The sequence below is a fragment of the Pristis pectinata genome, chromosome 1 (assembly GCF_009764475.1).
Source record: "Pristis pectinata isolate sPriPec2 chromosome 1, sPriPec2.1.pri, whole genome shotgun sequence".
Classification (NCBI taxonomy): Eukaryota; Metazoa; Chordata; class Chondrichthyes; order Rhinopristiformes; family Pristidae; genus Pristis; species Pristis pectinata.
Genome location: NC_067405.1, coordinates 89,233,202 through 89,246,444, shown reverse-complemented (window position 1 = coordinate 89,246,444; position 13,243 = coordinate 89,233,202). Strand labels below are relative to the sequence as shown.

At 47.3% G+C, this 13,243-nt stretch overlaps 2 protein-coding genes across 5 annotated transcripts in view; one reads left to right on the top strand and one right to left on the bottom strand.

The window, feature by feature from the left end:
* Positions 1-604, bottom strand: part of rpap1 (RNA polymerase II associated protein 1) — a 106,178-nt gene extending 105,574 nt beyond the window's left edge. For 2 of the 4 annotated variants that reach the window (XM_052016035.1, XM_052016052.1), the window contains exon 1: positions 519-549. The gene's annotated coding sequence lies outside the window, so the exon portion shown is untranslated. Of the gene's footprint in view, positions 1-518 lie in introns of all 4 variants that reach the window. The other 2 variants (XM_052016063.1, XM_052016043.1) reach the window with 2 other exon arrangements.
* Positions 605-5,435: 4,831 nt separating this feature from the next.
* The window catches only part of LOC127572747 (transmembrane protein 151B-like), a 32,783-nt gene continuing 24,975 nt past the window's right edge, over positions 5,436-13,243 (top strand). The window contains exon 1 of the mRNA XM_052020338.1: positions 5,436-5,929. Within this exon, the coding sequence (XP_051876298.1) occupies positions 5,606-5,929 (324 nt within the window). The 5' untranslated portion in view covers positions 5,436-5,605. The remainder of the gene's footprint in view (positions 5,930-13,243) is intronic.

Here is a 13,243-nt window from a genome sequence, read left to right as displayed (position 1 = left end):
CCCCTCCCCCCCTCTTCCCCCACCCCCCCCCCCCCCCCCCCACCCCCCCCCAACCCCCCCCACCCCCCCCCCCCCCCCCCCCCCCCCCCCCCCCCCCCCCCCCCCACCCAACCCCCCCCCCTCCCCCCCCCCCCCCCCCCCCCCCCCCCCCCCCACACACCCCCCCCCCCCCCCCTCCCCCCCCCCTCCCCCCTTCTCCCCCCCCCTGCCCCCCCCCACCCCCCCTCCCCCCCCACTCTCCCCCCTCCTCCTCCCCTCCCCCCTCCTCCCTCCATCCCCCTCCCCCGACTTCCCCTCCTCCCCCTCCCCCCCCCCTCCCCCCCTTCCTGCCCCCCTCCCTCCCCTCCCCCCTCCCTCCTCCCCACCTCCCTCCATCTTCCCCATACCCCCCTCACCCTGCACCTCTCCCCCCCCCCCACACCCTCTCCCCCCCCCCCACACCCTCTCCCCGTCTCCCCCTGGCCCCCTCCCCGTCTCCCCCTGGCCCCCTCTCTCTCCCCTCCGCCACCCCCACTTACTCTCGCACTACAATCGGCACCTGGAACGCACACCAACAATCACTTCCGCCCGACGCCGCGTCACACCAATAATAGTCCGCTGAACGCACCGCGCATAGACCCTATTCTCAGCTGTGTATCAGTAACTTCGTCCCATGAACTTCCGTCCGAAAACCATTCGCATGCCGCGGCCAAATCGAACGTATTCCAAGTTTGCCAAACAAAATGGCACAGAAGAGCAACTTGAAAGCCATCATTGTTTGGTTATAATGTTGCTTTAGAAAATAAAGAAACGTTCCCACTAAGGAATCTCAGCAACTAAATGAAGTACAGCCCGAGGCATAAACTAAGTTTACTTTTAAAGATACAAGAAAGACTGCCGATACTGGAAATCTGGAGCAACACACAAAAAATTGCTGGAGGAACTCAGCAGGTCAGATCAGGCAGCATCTATGGAGGGAAATGAAAAGTCAACGTTTCGGGCTGAAACCCTTCGTCAGGACTGGTTTGTGTGTCGTTTACTTTTAAAGATATAACGTTCCAACATTAAGTCGACAACACTGTAAACAGCTAAAGGGATTTCATCCATGTTGCTCGGGCCAGACTTCTGGTCGTAGTTGAAGAAACACCCTTGGTGAGCAGTTGTTACTTTGGAAATTTAACACGCGGGTTGTCCCACGGGACCCTCAAAGGAAAGAGCTAGAATCAGTTTGTTTTCTCCATCACAATGACGTCGTATGCTGGAATTGTTTCCTGAATGCTCCTTATTGCAACACGGAAACAGTATCGTGGTCGAGAAAATCGTGCATTATGGACACAGTTCTCCGCGGTTGCTGTCCTAAACCATAAGCACAAGGAATCATAACCACGCTGCTTATGCGATCCTGTATTGTTTACCATACGGAGTAACAAATTGCAGAGCGTGCTAAGAAATTTGGGGGACGTGAAAAGAGTGTCATATGCAGAGTCTCGACCCGAAATGTCGACCACCCCTTTGCCTCCATAGATGCTGCTCGACCCGCTGCAGTTTATTTGCTGACATAAAACTTGCTGTGGAAATGCAATTAATCGAGCAGAACGTTAGCAGTGCGGGGTTTTCGAGCACTTGCTGCACTTTAACATCACCATTTCACAGCAGTATTAACGAAGCAAAAAAAAGACTCTTGGAAATTCTCTCCAACCAGTCAATAGATCACAGTGACTGGGTGACATGTTATTGGAATATCCATCTTGCAATAACTACATCGGACACACTGGAACTCATCGAGTCCCCGATGGATATTTGCAACAGATGTCTACTCGCTGAACTAGCAGACCACATGTTCAATGGTTCGGTGATTCCACCCTATTGGCTAAGCGCACGAAAGAATAGTTTGATTTTCTTGATCCCAACACGTTAAAAACCACGGTGCAAGCAATGAAGTACGTTTAAATTAAAACGAAAAATGCTGGAAATACTTAGCGAGTCGGGCAGTTTCTGTGGAAAGAGGTTTCAGATCGAAGACCCTTTATCAGAATGTAACATCGATCAAACAGATCCTTGCGGTAAATCAACTGGTAATCAGTCCCTAACGAATGAATTCCCACTTGGATCTGCACTGGCATCAACAGTGGCTGAATTCAAAGCAAAATCCAAGTGAAAACAGTCTACTAACGTTCCTAAACCAAATTGTATCGGGTCCAATAGGTGACAGATCCATGACTGAATCATGTGGATTGTTGGTCACATGTCGCTTAATCTGATCCATGTAGGAATCATTAGTATCTGTTTGACAAAACTGATCCCTATTAGGATCAATAGTACCTAGCACTTAACAGCAATCCATATTATGAATAATGAGTAACTGGTACCCAAAACTAATGCATGTGGAGACAAATTAATAACTGGACACAATACCAGGACATGTGATGGATGAGTTGGGACAAAGGGCCTGTTTCTGTGCTGTATTACCCTATGACTTGACTCTATGTGGGAATCAACTCGTAGCAAGTCCCTAACCTTGACCCCCATCATGATCAATAGTCCTGGTCTCTAACATTGATCCATCTGGAATTCAGTAAGTGATTGATCCCTCAACAGTGGTGTCTATGGAGATCAACTCGTCAGTGGTCTCCAACACTGGTCCGTTTAAAGACTAGTTAGTAAACAGGTCCTAACACAAGTTTATGTGAGGATCAGTTAGTGTTGTTCAGATCAGTGGGATTACAACAATGCTCCTAGCACCATTGTGAACAGACATTTCTGTACTACTGTGTAATATTTTCTCTATACTTCATTCTGTTACTGTATCTTAACTTCATCCATATTACTCTTCCGCAATTTTCTTCTTTCATTCTCATAAATCTCCTTCTACAATTCCGCTCCTCTCCCTACAACCTTGCACTTCTTTTCCCCTTTTCTGTCTGATGTTTCCCTCCACTCTAACTTTCATCTTCATTCCTCACTCTCTTCGTCCCTGCTCTTTTATAGTTGCCACATCTCCCTCTCAATTTACTTGTCCCTTCAATGTGGTCCACTTTGTGCTCTAATTTTCCTTTCCTTCTCTCTATTCACCATCCTCATTTCCACCACATGTTCTTCTAAGCCCAACTCCCACGTTTCATCCCTTTTCTACATGCCTTTGTCCACCATTTCCTCCATGCTTCCTTTGCCTCTTTCTTCCTTTACCCTCTAATTATCACCTTTTTCTCTCAGTACCTGTACCTCTCCCCTCCATCCTCTGCACTCTACCTTACCCTTTCTGCATTTTCTACCTCTCCTCTCCTTCCTTTGCACCCTCTAGCTTTCTGCGTCCTTCCTCTGCACTCTCTACTTCTCCCCTCCTTCCTCTGCACTCTCTACTTTTCCCCTCCTTCCCCTGCACTCTACTCCTGTCCTTCTAGTGCACTCTCTCCCTCCCGACCCCTTCCTCTGCGCTCTCTCCCTCTCCCCTCCTCTGCACTCTTTCCCTCCCTGATGAAACAGGTCCACAGCAGACGCCACCTCCCTGGCCCTACACTCACCTCTGTAACATTTGGATAACAGGACACCTATGTCAGGCTATTGTTTATTGACTACAGCCCTGTCTTCAATACCATAATTCCAAATAAATTCATCTCCAAACTCCTCGACCTAGGACTCTGCACCTCCCTCTGCAACTGGATTCTTGACTTCCCGACCGACAGACCACAGTCAGTAAGGATAGGCAACAACACCTCCTCCACAATTACTGTCAACTCCAGTATCCTGCAAGGCTGTGTCCTCAGCCCTTTACTATGCACCCTATACACTCAAAACTGTGGCCAAGTTCCACTCTAACTCTGTTTATAGGTTTGTGGATGACACCACCATGATGCATTTGTGGATGGGCCAGATCTCAAACAATGATGAGGTAGGGTACAGGAAGGAAACAGAGAGCCTGGTGTCATGGTAACAAGACAACAAACTTCAATGTCAGCAAAGTGAAGGAGCTGGTCATTGACTTCAAGAAGTGGGGTGGACTAAACGCCCCTGTCTGTATCGATGGTGCTAAGGTGGAGATGCTTAATTGCTTCAAGTTTCTAGGTGTAAATATCACCAACAATTTGTCCTGCTCCAATCATGTAGACACCACAACCAAAAAGACACACCAAAATCACTACTTAAGCTCAACAATAAGCTCGACTTTGACTACTTCCTCAGAAGGCCAAGGAAACTCGGCATGTCCCCGATGACTCTCACCAATTTTTACATATGTATAATCGAAAGCATCCTATCCAGATGCATCACAGCTTGGTATGGCAACTGCTCTGCCCAAGACACCAAGTAATTACAGAGACTTGTGAACGCAGCCCAGTCCATCACGAAACCAATGTCCCCTCCACTGACTCTGTCTACACTTCCCGCTGCCTCAGGAAAGCAGCCAATGTAATCAAGGACCCCTCCCACCCCAGTCATTCTCTCTTCTCCCCTCTTTCATCGACTAGAAGATACAAAAGCTTGGAAGTACATACCACCAGACTCAAGAACAGCTTCTATCCCACTGTTATAAGACTCTTGAACGGACCTTTCATACGCTAAAGATGAAGTCTTGATCTCCCAGTCTACCTCATCTTGGCCCTTGCACCTCACTGTCTGCCTGCACTGCACTTTCTCTGTAACTGCAACACTATATTTCTGCCTTCTGTTTTCTCTTCACTACCTCCATGTAATTATGTATGGCATGATCTGTCTGGATGACAAAACAGAAACTTTTCACTGTACCTCGGCCATGTGACAATAATAAACCGAACCAAACATACCTCTCCACTCTCTCCCTCTCCCCTTCCTCTGCTCTCTCTCCCTGTGCTCTCTCTCCCTCTCCTCTCCCTCTGCTCTCTCTCCCTCTCCTCTTCCTCTGCTCTCTCTCCCTCTCCTCTCCCTGTGCTCTCTCTCCCTCTCCTCTCCCTCTGCTCTCTCTCCCTCTCCTCTTCCTCTGCACTCTCTCCCTCTCCTCTTCCTCTGCACTCTCTCCCTCTCCTCTCCCTGTGCTCTCTCCCTCTCCTCTCCCTGTGCTCTCTCTCCCTCTCCTCTCCCTCTGCACTCTCTCCCCCTCTCCTCTTCCTCTGCGCTCTCTCCCTCTCCTCTCCCTGTGTGCTCTCTCCCTCTCCCCCTCCTTCCTCTGCGCTCTCTCCCCCTCTCCTCTTCCTCTGCGCTCTCTCCCTCTCCTCTCCCTCTGCGCTCTCTCCCTCTCCCCCTCCTTCCTATGCGCTCTCTCCCTCTCCTCTCCCTCTGCACTCTCTCCCTCTCCCCCTCCTTCCTCTGCGCTCTCTCCCTCTCTCCTTTTTCACAGGTTCCATTTTCTTTCTACAGGTGCTTTTCTCATCACTCCTATTCCTCACTTCTTCCTGCTGTCTAATCACTCAGTCCCTCCCTCCTCCCTGCCTCAGGTATTATTTTCCGGCTTTCCCTCGTTTCCTTGTGTACTTCAGAGGCTGAGCCACTTCCAGGTGTGTGTGTGTTGTGTGTGTGTTGTGTGTGTGTGTGTGTGTGTGTGTGTGTGTGTGTGTGTGTGTGTGTGTGTTGTGTGTGTTTACGGCGGGGGAGGGGGAGTACGAGCTGCGGATGGAGAGCTGGGCGCAACCCAGCATCCAGGGAGGGTGAAGCTTGAATGAGAAAGACCCCGGAGCGCCAAGAAAACCTTGGGACCGTCCGCAGACTTGGTGCAAAGGAGATCCCACATCCGACAAGCACCCCTTCTCTCCCCCCTCCCCCCCCCCCCCCCCCCACCCACCCATCGACACCCCAGCAACATGCAGCTGAACGGCGGCTCCGGGGAGCGCGGCGTCGGTGCGGCAGTCAGCGGAGGTTTAGCCCGCCAGGGCTGGCCTTGAATCCAGCGCAAATGCAGCCGCAGAGGACGTCGACGGTGCCGAGCACAGCCAACGGTGTCCCGGGCCCGGGAGAGGAGGCATCGGCCGAGGTCCGGGAGGAGGTACGCCGGCAGTGGCGAGGGGGCGGTGGGCTGGGTGGTTGGGGAAATAAAAGTTGCAGTGGGCAGATTTTGGAAATCATCGAATACAAATAATCCCCAAAGACAGCGAGCCCTGGGAGCGAAGATGGGCATAACCCATCATTGAGTACAGGTGCATCCAAAGGACTGCACACAGGAAACTCCCATCTTTGACCTGTAACACCCCGTTTCACTAGAGCTCGATTTATTTTATTTTGAGCGGTGACAATTGGTAGTTTGTTCTTTTCTTCAATATATTGCCGGGTTTGGGTGGATGGCAGATCGCTGCATTTGTACGTGGAATGGAAAAAACCGGGGGGGGGGCGGGAGGGATGAGGTTTTATTCGGGAGAGGGGAGGAAGGAAGCGGCGGAGATACCTAGAAAGAAAGAGGCTCCACGCCAAGGAGTGAGAGGGGCTGAGAGACAGGGAGCAGAGCAAAAGACATTTAGACAGTGTGTGATACACATACAAACACACACACACACACACACACACACACACACGCGCGGAGTAAGGGGGGGGAGACAGGGATAGGTGGAACAAATAGATAAAACACATTGAGGCATCGCAAGTCAGGAGAGGGGAGGGGAAGCGAAGCCAATATCCCCGGGCAAATCGGGACACAGGTAGAGAGAGAGCGAGTCGTCCATAGCGAGGGACTGAAGCGGGAGCAGCGAGTGGTGAGGGGAAGGGGATGTTTGGGGTGGGAATATCTTGAGACGGGAGCAGGGAGGGAGAGCCAGATGAACAGGGAAGGAGGTTGGGGGGTGGGGGTGGGGGTGGAGAATGATGCAAAAAGACAAAAGCGGGCGAAGAGGAGGGAGCCCCACGCTCTCCGGGTGTCTCCCAGCCCGGAGATCTAGCCCTATCTCCCACCCCCCCCCCCTCCATCCTATGGTAGCGGGGTGTGGAAGGGTGGGGAGTGTGGGGCAGTCGGCGACGCCGCAGTCTCCAGCCTCTCAGGCGGCACCGACGGGGAGTGCGATGGAGCAGAGAAAGCGGGTTGGTGTTGTGGAATTGGTGTGGAAGACGAGCCAGTGGTACGGGGCAAGAGCGAGGGAGCACCTGGGTGTGCAAGAGATAGAGAGAGAGAGAGAGAGAGAGAGAGTGGTTCAGTTGGTCCTGCACTGTGCAATGGCTGGGGTGTACTGTACGTGAACACCGCAGTGTGTTCCTCGCTGCAGTTTGATGCAGGGGCCTCTCGTGTGAACTAATGGAGCGGCTAATGTACCGGGATCTGCTAACTGCCGCCACCAGCTGTTCCCATCACAACGCATCCCAAAGACATTCACCCGCCGGTGCCGCCCGCTGCTGCTGCTTGGGGATGTTTTCAGGAGAAAGCAATGAGGTCATCCATAAACCAGATCACACGTTTCTGCTCCTCAACCGCGTTGGGATTTTACCCAGGATTGCACTGACTGCATTGGATTTTATAATGCAGATAACCCTGCCGTTATTTTCCTATAACTAGGATTGTGTTAACTCACTGCGATGTTAGCCCTCAATTATCATCGTCCTTCACACCTTTTGATCCCTTACCTGGGACTGTACTCATTCCCTGATGTTTACCCCTGACCCGGGGCTGCACTCGTTCACTGGTGTTTACCCCTGACCCGGGGCTGCACTCGTTCTCTGGCGTTTATCCCATTCCCCGTCTTGCATTCTTTCATTCTATTGCATATGTAATTGCAATCTCCGCCTCAGATCTTATAAGTCCTCTGGGGCTTCACTCGCTTCCTTTTAGTTTACCCATTCCTTGATGTTAAAATCACTGTCAGTCATTTTCGCGGTCTGTGATATTACCCGTTAACCTGACCACACAACCCATATGGAATTTCATCTTTACACTGGGATTGCACTTGTTCCTGGGATTTTACTGACCATTGCCTTCACTAACAGGGAGACCGGGAACGAGATTCAATGCCTTGCATTTGGTATTGGTATTGGTTTATTATTGTCACTTGTACCGAGGTACAGTGAAAAACTTGTCTTACAAACCGATCTTACAGGTCAATTCATTACACAGTGCAGTTACATCAAGTTAGTACAGAGTGCATTGATGTAGTACAGGTAAAAACAATAACAACAGTACAAAGTGTCACAACTACAGAGAAAGTGCAGTGCAATAAGGTGCAAGGTCACAACAAGGTAGATCGTGAGGTCATAGGTCATAGTCCATCTCATTGTATAAGGGAACTTTTCAATAGTCTTATCACAGTGGGGTAGAAGCTGTCCTTAAGTCTGGTGGTACATGCCCTCAGGCACCTGTATCTTCTACCCGATGGAAGAGTAGAGAAGAGAGAATGTCCCGGGTGGGTGGGGTCTTTGATTATGCTAGCTGCTTCACCAAGACAACAAGAGGTAAAGACAGAGTCTAAGGAGGGGAGACTGGTGTCCATGATGTGCTGGGCTGTGTCCACAACTCTCTGCACCTTCTTGTGGTCTTGGGCATAGCAGTTGCCATACCAAGCCATGATACATCCAGATAGGATGCATTCTATGGTGCATCGGTAAAAGTTGGTGAGAGTCAAAGGGGACAAACCAAATTTCTTTAGCCTCCTGAGGAAGTAGAGGTGCTGGTGAGCTTTCTTGGCCATGGCATCCACGTGGTTTGTCCGGGACAGGTTGTTGGTGATGTTCACTCCCAGGAACTTGAAGCTGTCAACCCTCTCGACCTCAGCACCATTGATGTAGACAGGTGCATGTACACCGCCCCCTTTCCTGAAGTTAATGACCAGCTCTTTAGTTTTGTTGACATTGAGGGAAAGGTTGTTGTCATGACACCATTCCACTAAGCTCTCTATCTCCTTCCTGTACTCCGATTCATCGTTGTTTGAGATACGGCCTACAACGGTGGTATCATCTGCAAACTTGTAGATGGAGTTAGAGCAAAATCTGGCCATGAGTGTATAGGGAGTAGAGTAGAGGGCTGAGGACGCAGCCTTGAGGTGCACCAGTGTTGAGAATAATCGTGCTGGAGGAATTGCTGCCTATCCTCACTGATTGAGGTCTGTTTGTTAGAAAGTCAAGGATCCAGTTACAGAGGGAGGTGTTGAGTCCTAGGTCTCGGAGTTCGGATTGCATACTGCTCTGTAATTGTTTTGTTTTGCTTCCATTCGATTATACTCCCTGCTTTGGATTTTGTCCATAGTTATAAGATTAGGGGGTAGTCACTTAAAACTGAGTTGCATTGAAACTTCTCACAGAGCGTGGTGAATCTCTGGAATACTCCAGAGGTTGTGGAGACCCCATACATCAACCATCCCCTTGCTGAGTCTTACAGTCATTAGTGTTTTGGGTAAGGAACAGGCTATGTTAGATCTTGCATTGTGCTGTAAGGCCTAATTTAGTAACCCTTTTCGACAGGGTCCTTAGGAAGATAAGTTTACATTAAGTTTCAAAGTGACATAGTTCAAAGTAAATCCAAGTTATTCCATCAAAACAAGGGAAATTATGAAGGTATGAGGGCAGGTTGGGAAATTACATTAAGACTCACACTTTAAAAAATTACCTGATTTTCGGCAAATATACATTCCTCTATGGCACAAAGACACAACAGGAAAAGTTGTACAGCAGTAGTTCACAGGAGGAATTATAGGCAGTGTCAAATATAAGCAAATGTTTATAAAGTTGCTAGAAAAAGCAGCAGGCTTGGGAACTGGGTGCATTTTAGACATTAGCAGAGAATGATCAAGAAGTTGTAAAGAAAGGGAAAATAGAATATGGGAATAAACCTGTGAGAAACATAAAAAGTAGATTGTCAGCACCTCTAGGGGTACGTGGAAAGGAAAAACATGAGCAAGATCAAATGTTGGTTCACTGCAAACAGAGACAATAATATGCTGTTAGTTTTTCTGATTACTTGTTGGATCTGAATTCTAGCCTTTTGTGAATTGCACACTAAGACATCCAGATCCCTCTGAAGCATAGATTCTGCAATCTCTCATCATTTAGTTAATATATTTCTTTTTCCTGCTAAAATGTACCATTTTACATTTTCCCACATTATTCTCCATTTGCCAGATCTTTGTCCTCTCACTTAACCTATCTACATCCTTTTGTTGCTTCCTTATGTCCGCGTCACAACTTACTTTCTTAACTCCTTTTGTGTTATCAGCAGGCTTAATAACCACACCTTTGGTGCCTTCATCCATGTCATTGAGCTGAAGTGTAAAAAAGTTGGAGGCCTCAGCAACCATCCCTGTGGCATGCTACTTGTCACATCCTGCCAACTACACTTATGCCAATCATGTTTCCTGTTAGTCAGCCGGTCTTCTATGCACACCAATATGTTACCTCATCTGCCATGAGATTTCATTTCCACTATAAACTTTGATGCGGCAGCTTAACAAATGCCTCATGGAAGTCTAACAACATCCACTGGTTCTCCTTTATCCAGAGCATGTTACTTTTCAAAGTCTCCAGTACATTGTCCAAACACGATTTTCTTTGCACTAAACCATGTTGACTTTGCCCGGTTATCTAGAAGTTTTCCAAGTGCCCTCCTATAATATCTTTAATAATACCTTCTAAAGTTCAAGTCAAGTCGAGTTTATTGTCATGTGCACAGGTACGGTGAGGTAAGCTGCAATGAAAAACTTGCTTGCAGCAGCATCACAGTACGTAGATTCAGACAACACACAAAACATAAATTATACCAGACAGTGAAGGGGAAAAAAAGGCTGTGCAAAACAAAACCTTAGTGCAAACAAAAACACGTTCAGAGACAAGTCCAGGTAGTACAAGAAGTAAAGTTCTTCTAATGCTAATCTAACTGTCCTGTGGTTTCCTGCTTTCTGCCTCCTTCCGTTTTTGAATTAAGGTGTTATAACTGTGGTGTTTGTACTTTCAGAAAGCTTTTGATAAGCTTCCAGTCAGCAAGATGGTGAACAAGTTTAGAGCATATGGAATTGGGGCTAATATACCTCCCTGGATTGAGAGTTGGGTGACAGATTGAAAACAAGGAGTAGGAATAAACAGAAAGTAGCAATCTGCTCAGTATGGTAGGCTGTGACTAAAGGCATACTACAAGAATTCATGAATGGAGCCAAACTATGCAAAATAAAAAAAAAATATATATATATATATATGGGAGCCAAATGTAATGTTCCAAATTTTATGACATAAAATTAATTAATTGATAATTGGTTTATTATTGCCACAAGTTCTGTGAAAAGCTTTGTTTTGCATGCCATCCAGGCACCATTCCAAACATAAGTACATCGAGATAGTAGAAAGGAAAATAACAGAATGCAGAATATAGTGTTACAGTTAGTTACAGAGAAAGTGCAGTGCAAGTAGACAAATAAGGTGCAAGGGCCATGACGAGGTAGATTGAGAGATCAAGAGTTTACCTTTATTGTACAAGAGGTCTGTTCAAGAATTTTATAACAGTGGGACAGAAGCAGTCCTTGAGTCTGGTGGTACGTGTTTCCAAGTTTTTGCATCTTCTGCCCAATGGAATGGGGGAGAAGAGAGAATGACTGGAGTGGGGTCTTTGATGATGCTGGCTGCTTTCCCAAGGCAGAGGGAAGTACAGACAGAGTCAATGGAGGGGAAGCTGGTTTTCGTGATAGACTGGGCTATGTTCACAATGTGCATTATCAAGATGGTGCCACAACATGGAGACTCTTTGCAAGCAGAAATTAAGTGGGGATGTGTATAGTGATGAGGATGCAAAGATGTTTAAGGGGATGCAGGAAAGCTGAGTGAGGGGGCAACAACACAGTAGATGAAGAACCATGGGGGAAAATGTGAGATAATCCACTCAGTAGAAGAATCAGAAATGCTGACTTTTTCAAAATGGTGACAGATTGGGAAATGTTCACATTCAAAGGGACCTGGATGTCTTTCTAAACAAGTCACTGAAAGCTAACCTGTAGGTGAAGCAGGCAATTAGAATGGCAAATAGGTATGTTGGTCTTCACTGCAAGATGATTTGAGGATAAGAGTAAACAATTTTTACTGCAATTATATGTTATCTTGGTGACACCACAACTGGCATGTAGTGTACAGTTTTGGTCTCCTTCCTTAACAAAAATATATATATTTGGCATAGAGGAAGCACAGCAAGGATTCACTAGACAGGTTCCAGGGATGGCAGCTTGTCACCTGAGGAAAGATTGAGTAGACTAAGCCTAGAGTGTAGAAGAATGAGAGATGGCCTCGTTGATACATAAAAATGTTTTCACAAAGCCTTACTGAGTAGATATGGGCAAGATGCTTCCCTGGCTGAGAAGTCTGGAATTAGGACACAAAATAAGGCCTGTATCGAGGAGAAATTACTTCACTCAGGAGGGTGGTGAATTCTCTACATGAGATGGCTAAGGATATTTTGTCATTGTCTCAAAAAATATGGGGTTAGTACAGGAAAATGATGCTGAGGTTGAAGATGAGTGACAATGTCAATGAATGGCGGAACAGACATGAGAGGCACTCTTCTGGTCATTTGTTTTGCACTTATGTTCTCACTGCCTGGGATTTTAACAGTTAATTTGGATTGCACACATTCCCTTGGAATCACCACATGGGAATTTAGCTGATACGCGAGTTGGGGCTAATTCCATTGGTTTTTATCCCTTATCTAGGATCATTCTTATTCCCTGGGATTTTATTCCTTACCTGGATTGAACACTCTGCTTGGAATTTTATACATTGCCTGGGATTACACTCACTGTTCTGGATTTTATCCACTCCCTGCCATTACATCCATTCACCCTAACCTACGTTGAACTCTTTCCCTGAGATATTCCCGTTATCCAGGGTTTACTGCCTGGGATTCTACCAGTTACTTGGTCCTAGGTTTTTATCTGGAATTGCTTTTAGTGCCTGCAATTTTGTCCCTTACATGGACTTGAACTCGTTGTCTGATTTGATCCATTAACTGGGATTGTAATCACTACCTGGGATTTTTCCATTATCTCAGAATTTTATCCCTTCATTTGGATTGCAGTCTCCATCTGGAATTTTATACATTATCTGGGACTGTAATATGCACCTGGGTTTTATACCTAAAATCAAGCATTATTTTCATCCATTCCTTGAGATTTTATCCATGAATTGTTCCCACTACCTGAGCTTTCATCTCTTACCGGGAATAGCACTCACTTCCCGGGATTATTTTCCCTACTCTGGGATTACAGTGATTGCCTGGGACTTTATACATTACCGGGATTGCATTCTCAATGAGGATCTTTATCCATTTCCTGTGGTTGCAATACTTTCTGGGATTTTATCCCATGTCCAAGATTGCATTCACAACCTGGATTCGATACCATACCTGGGACTGTACATG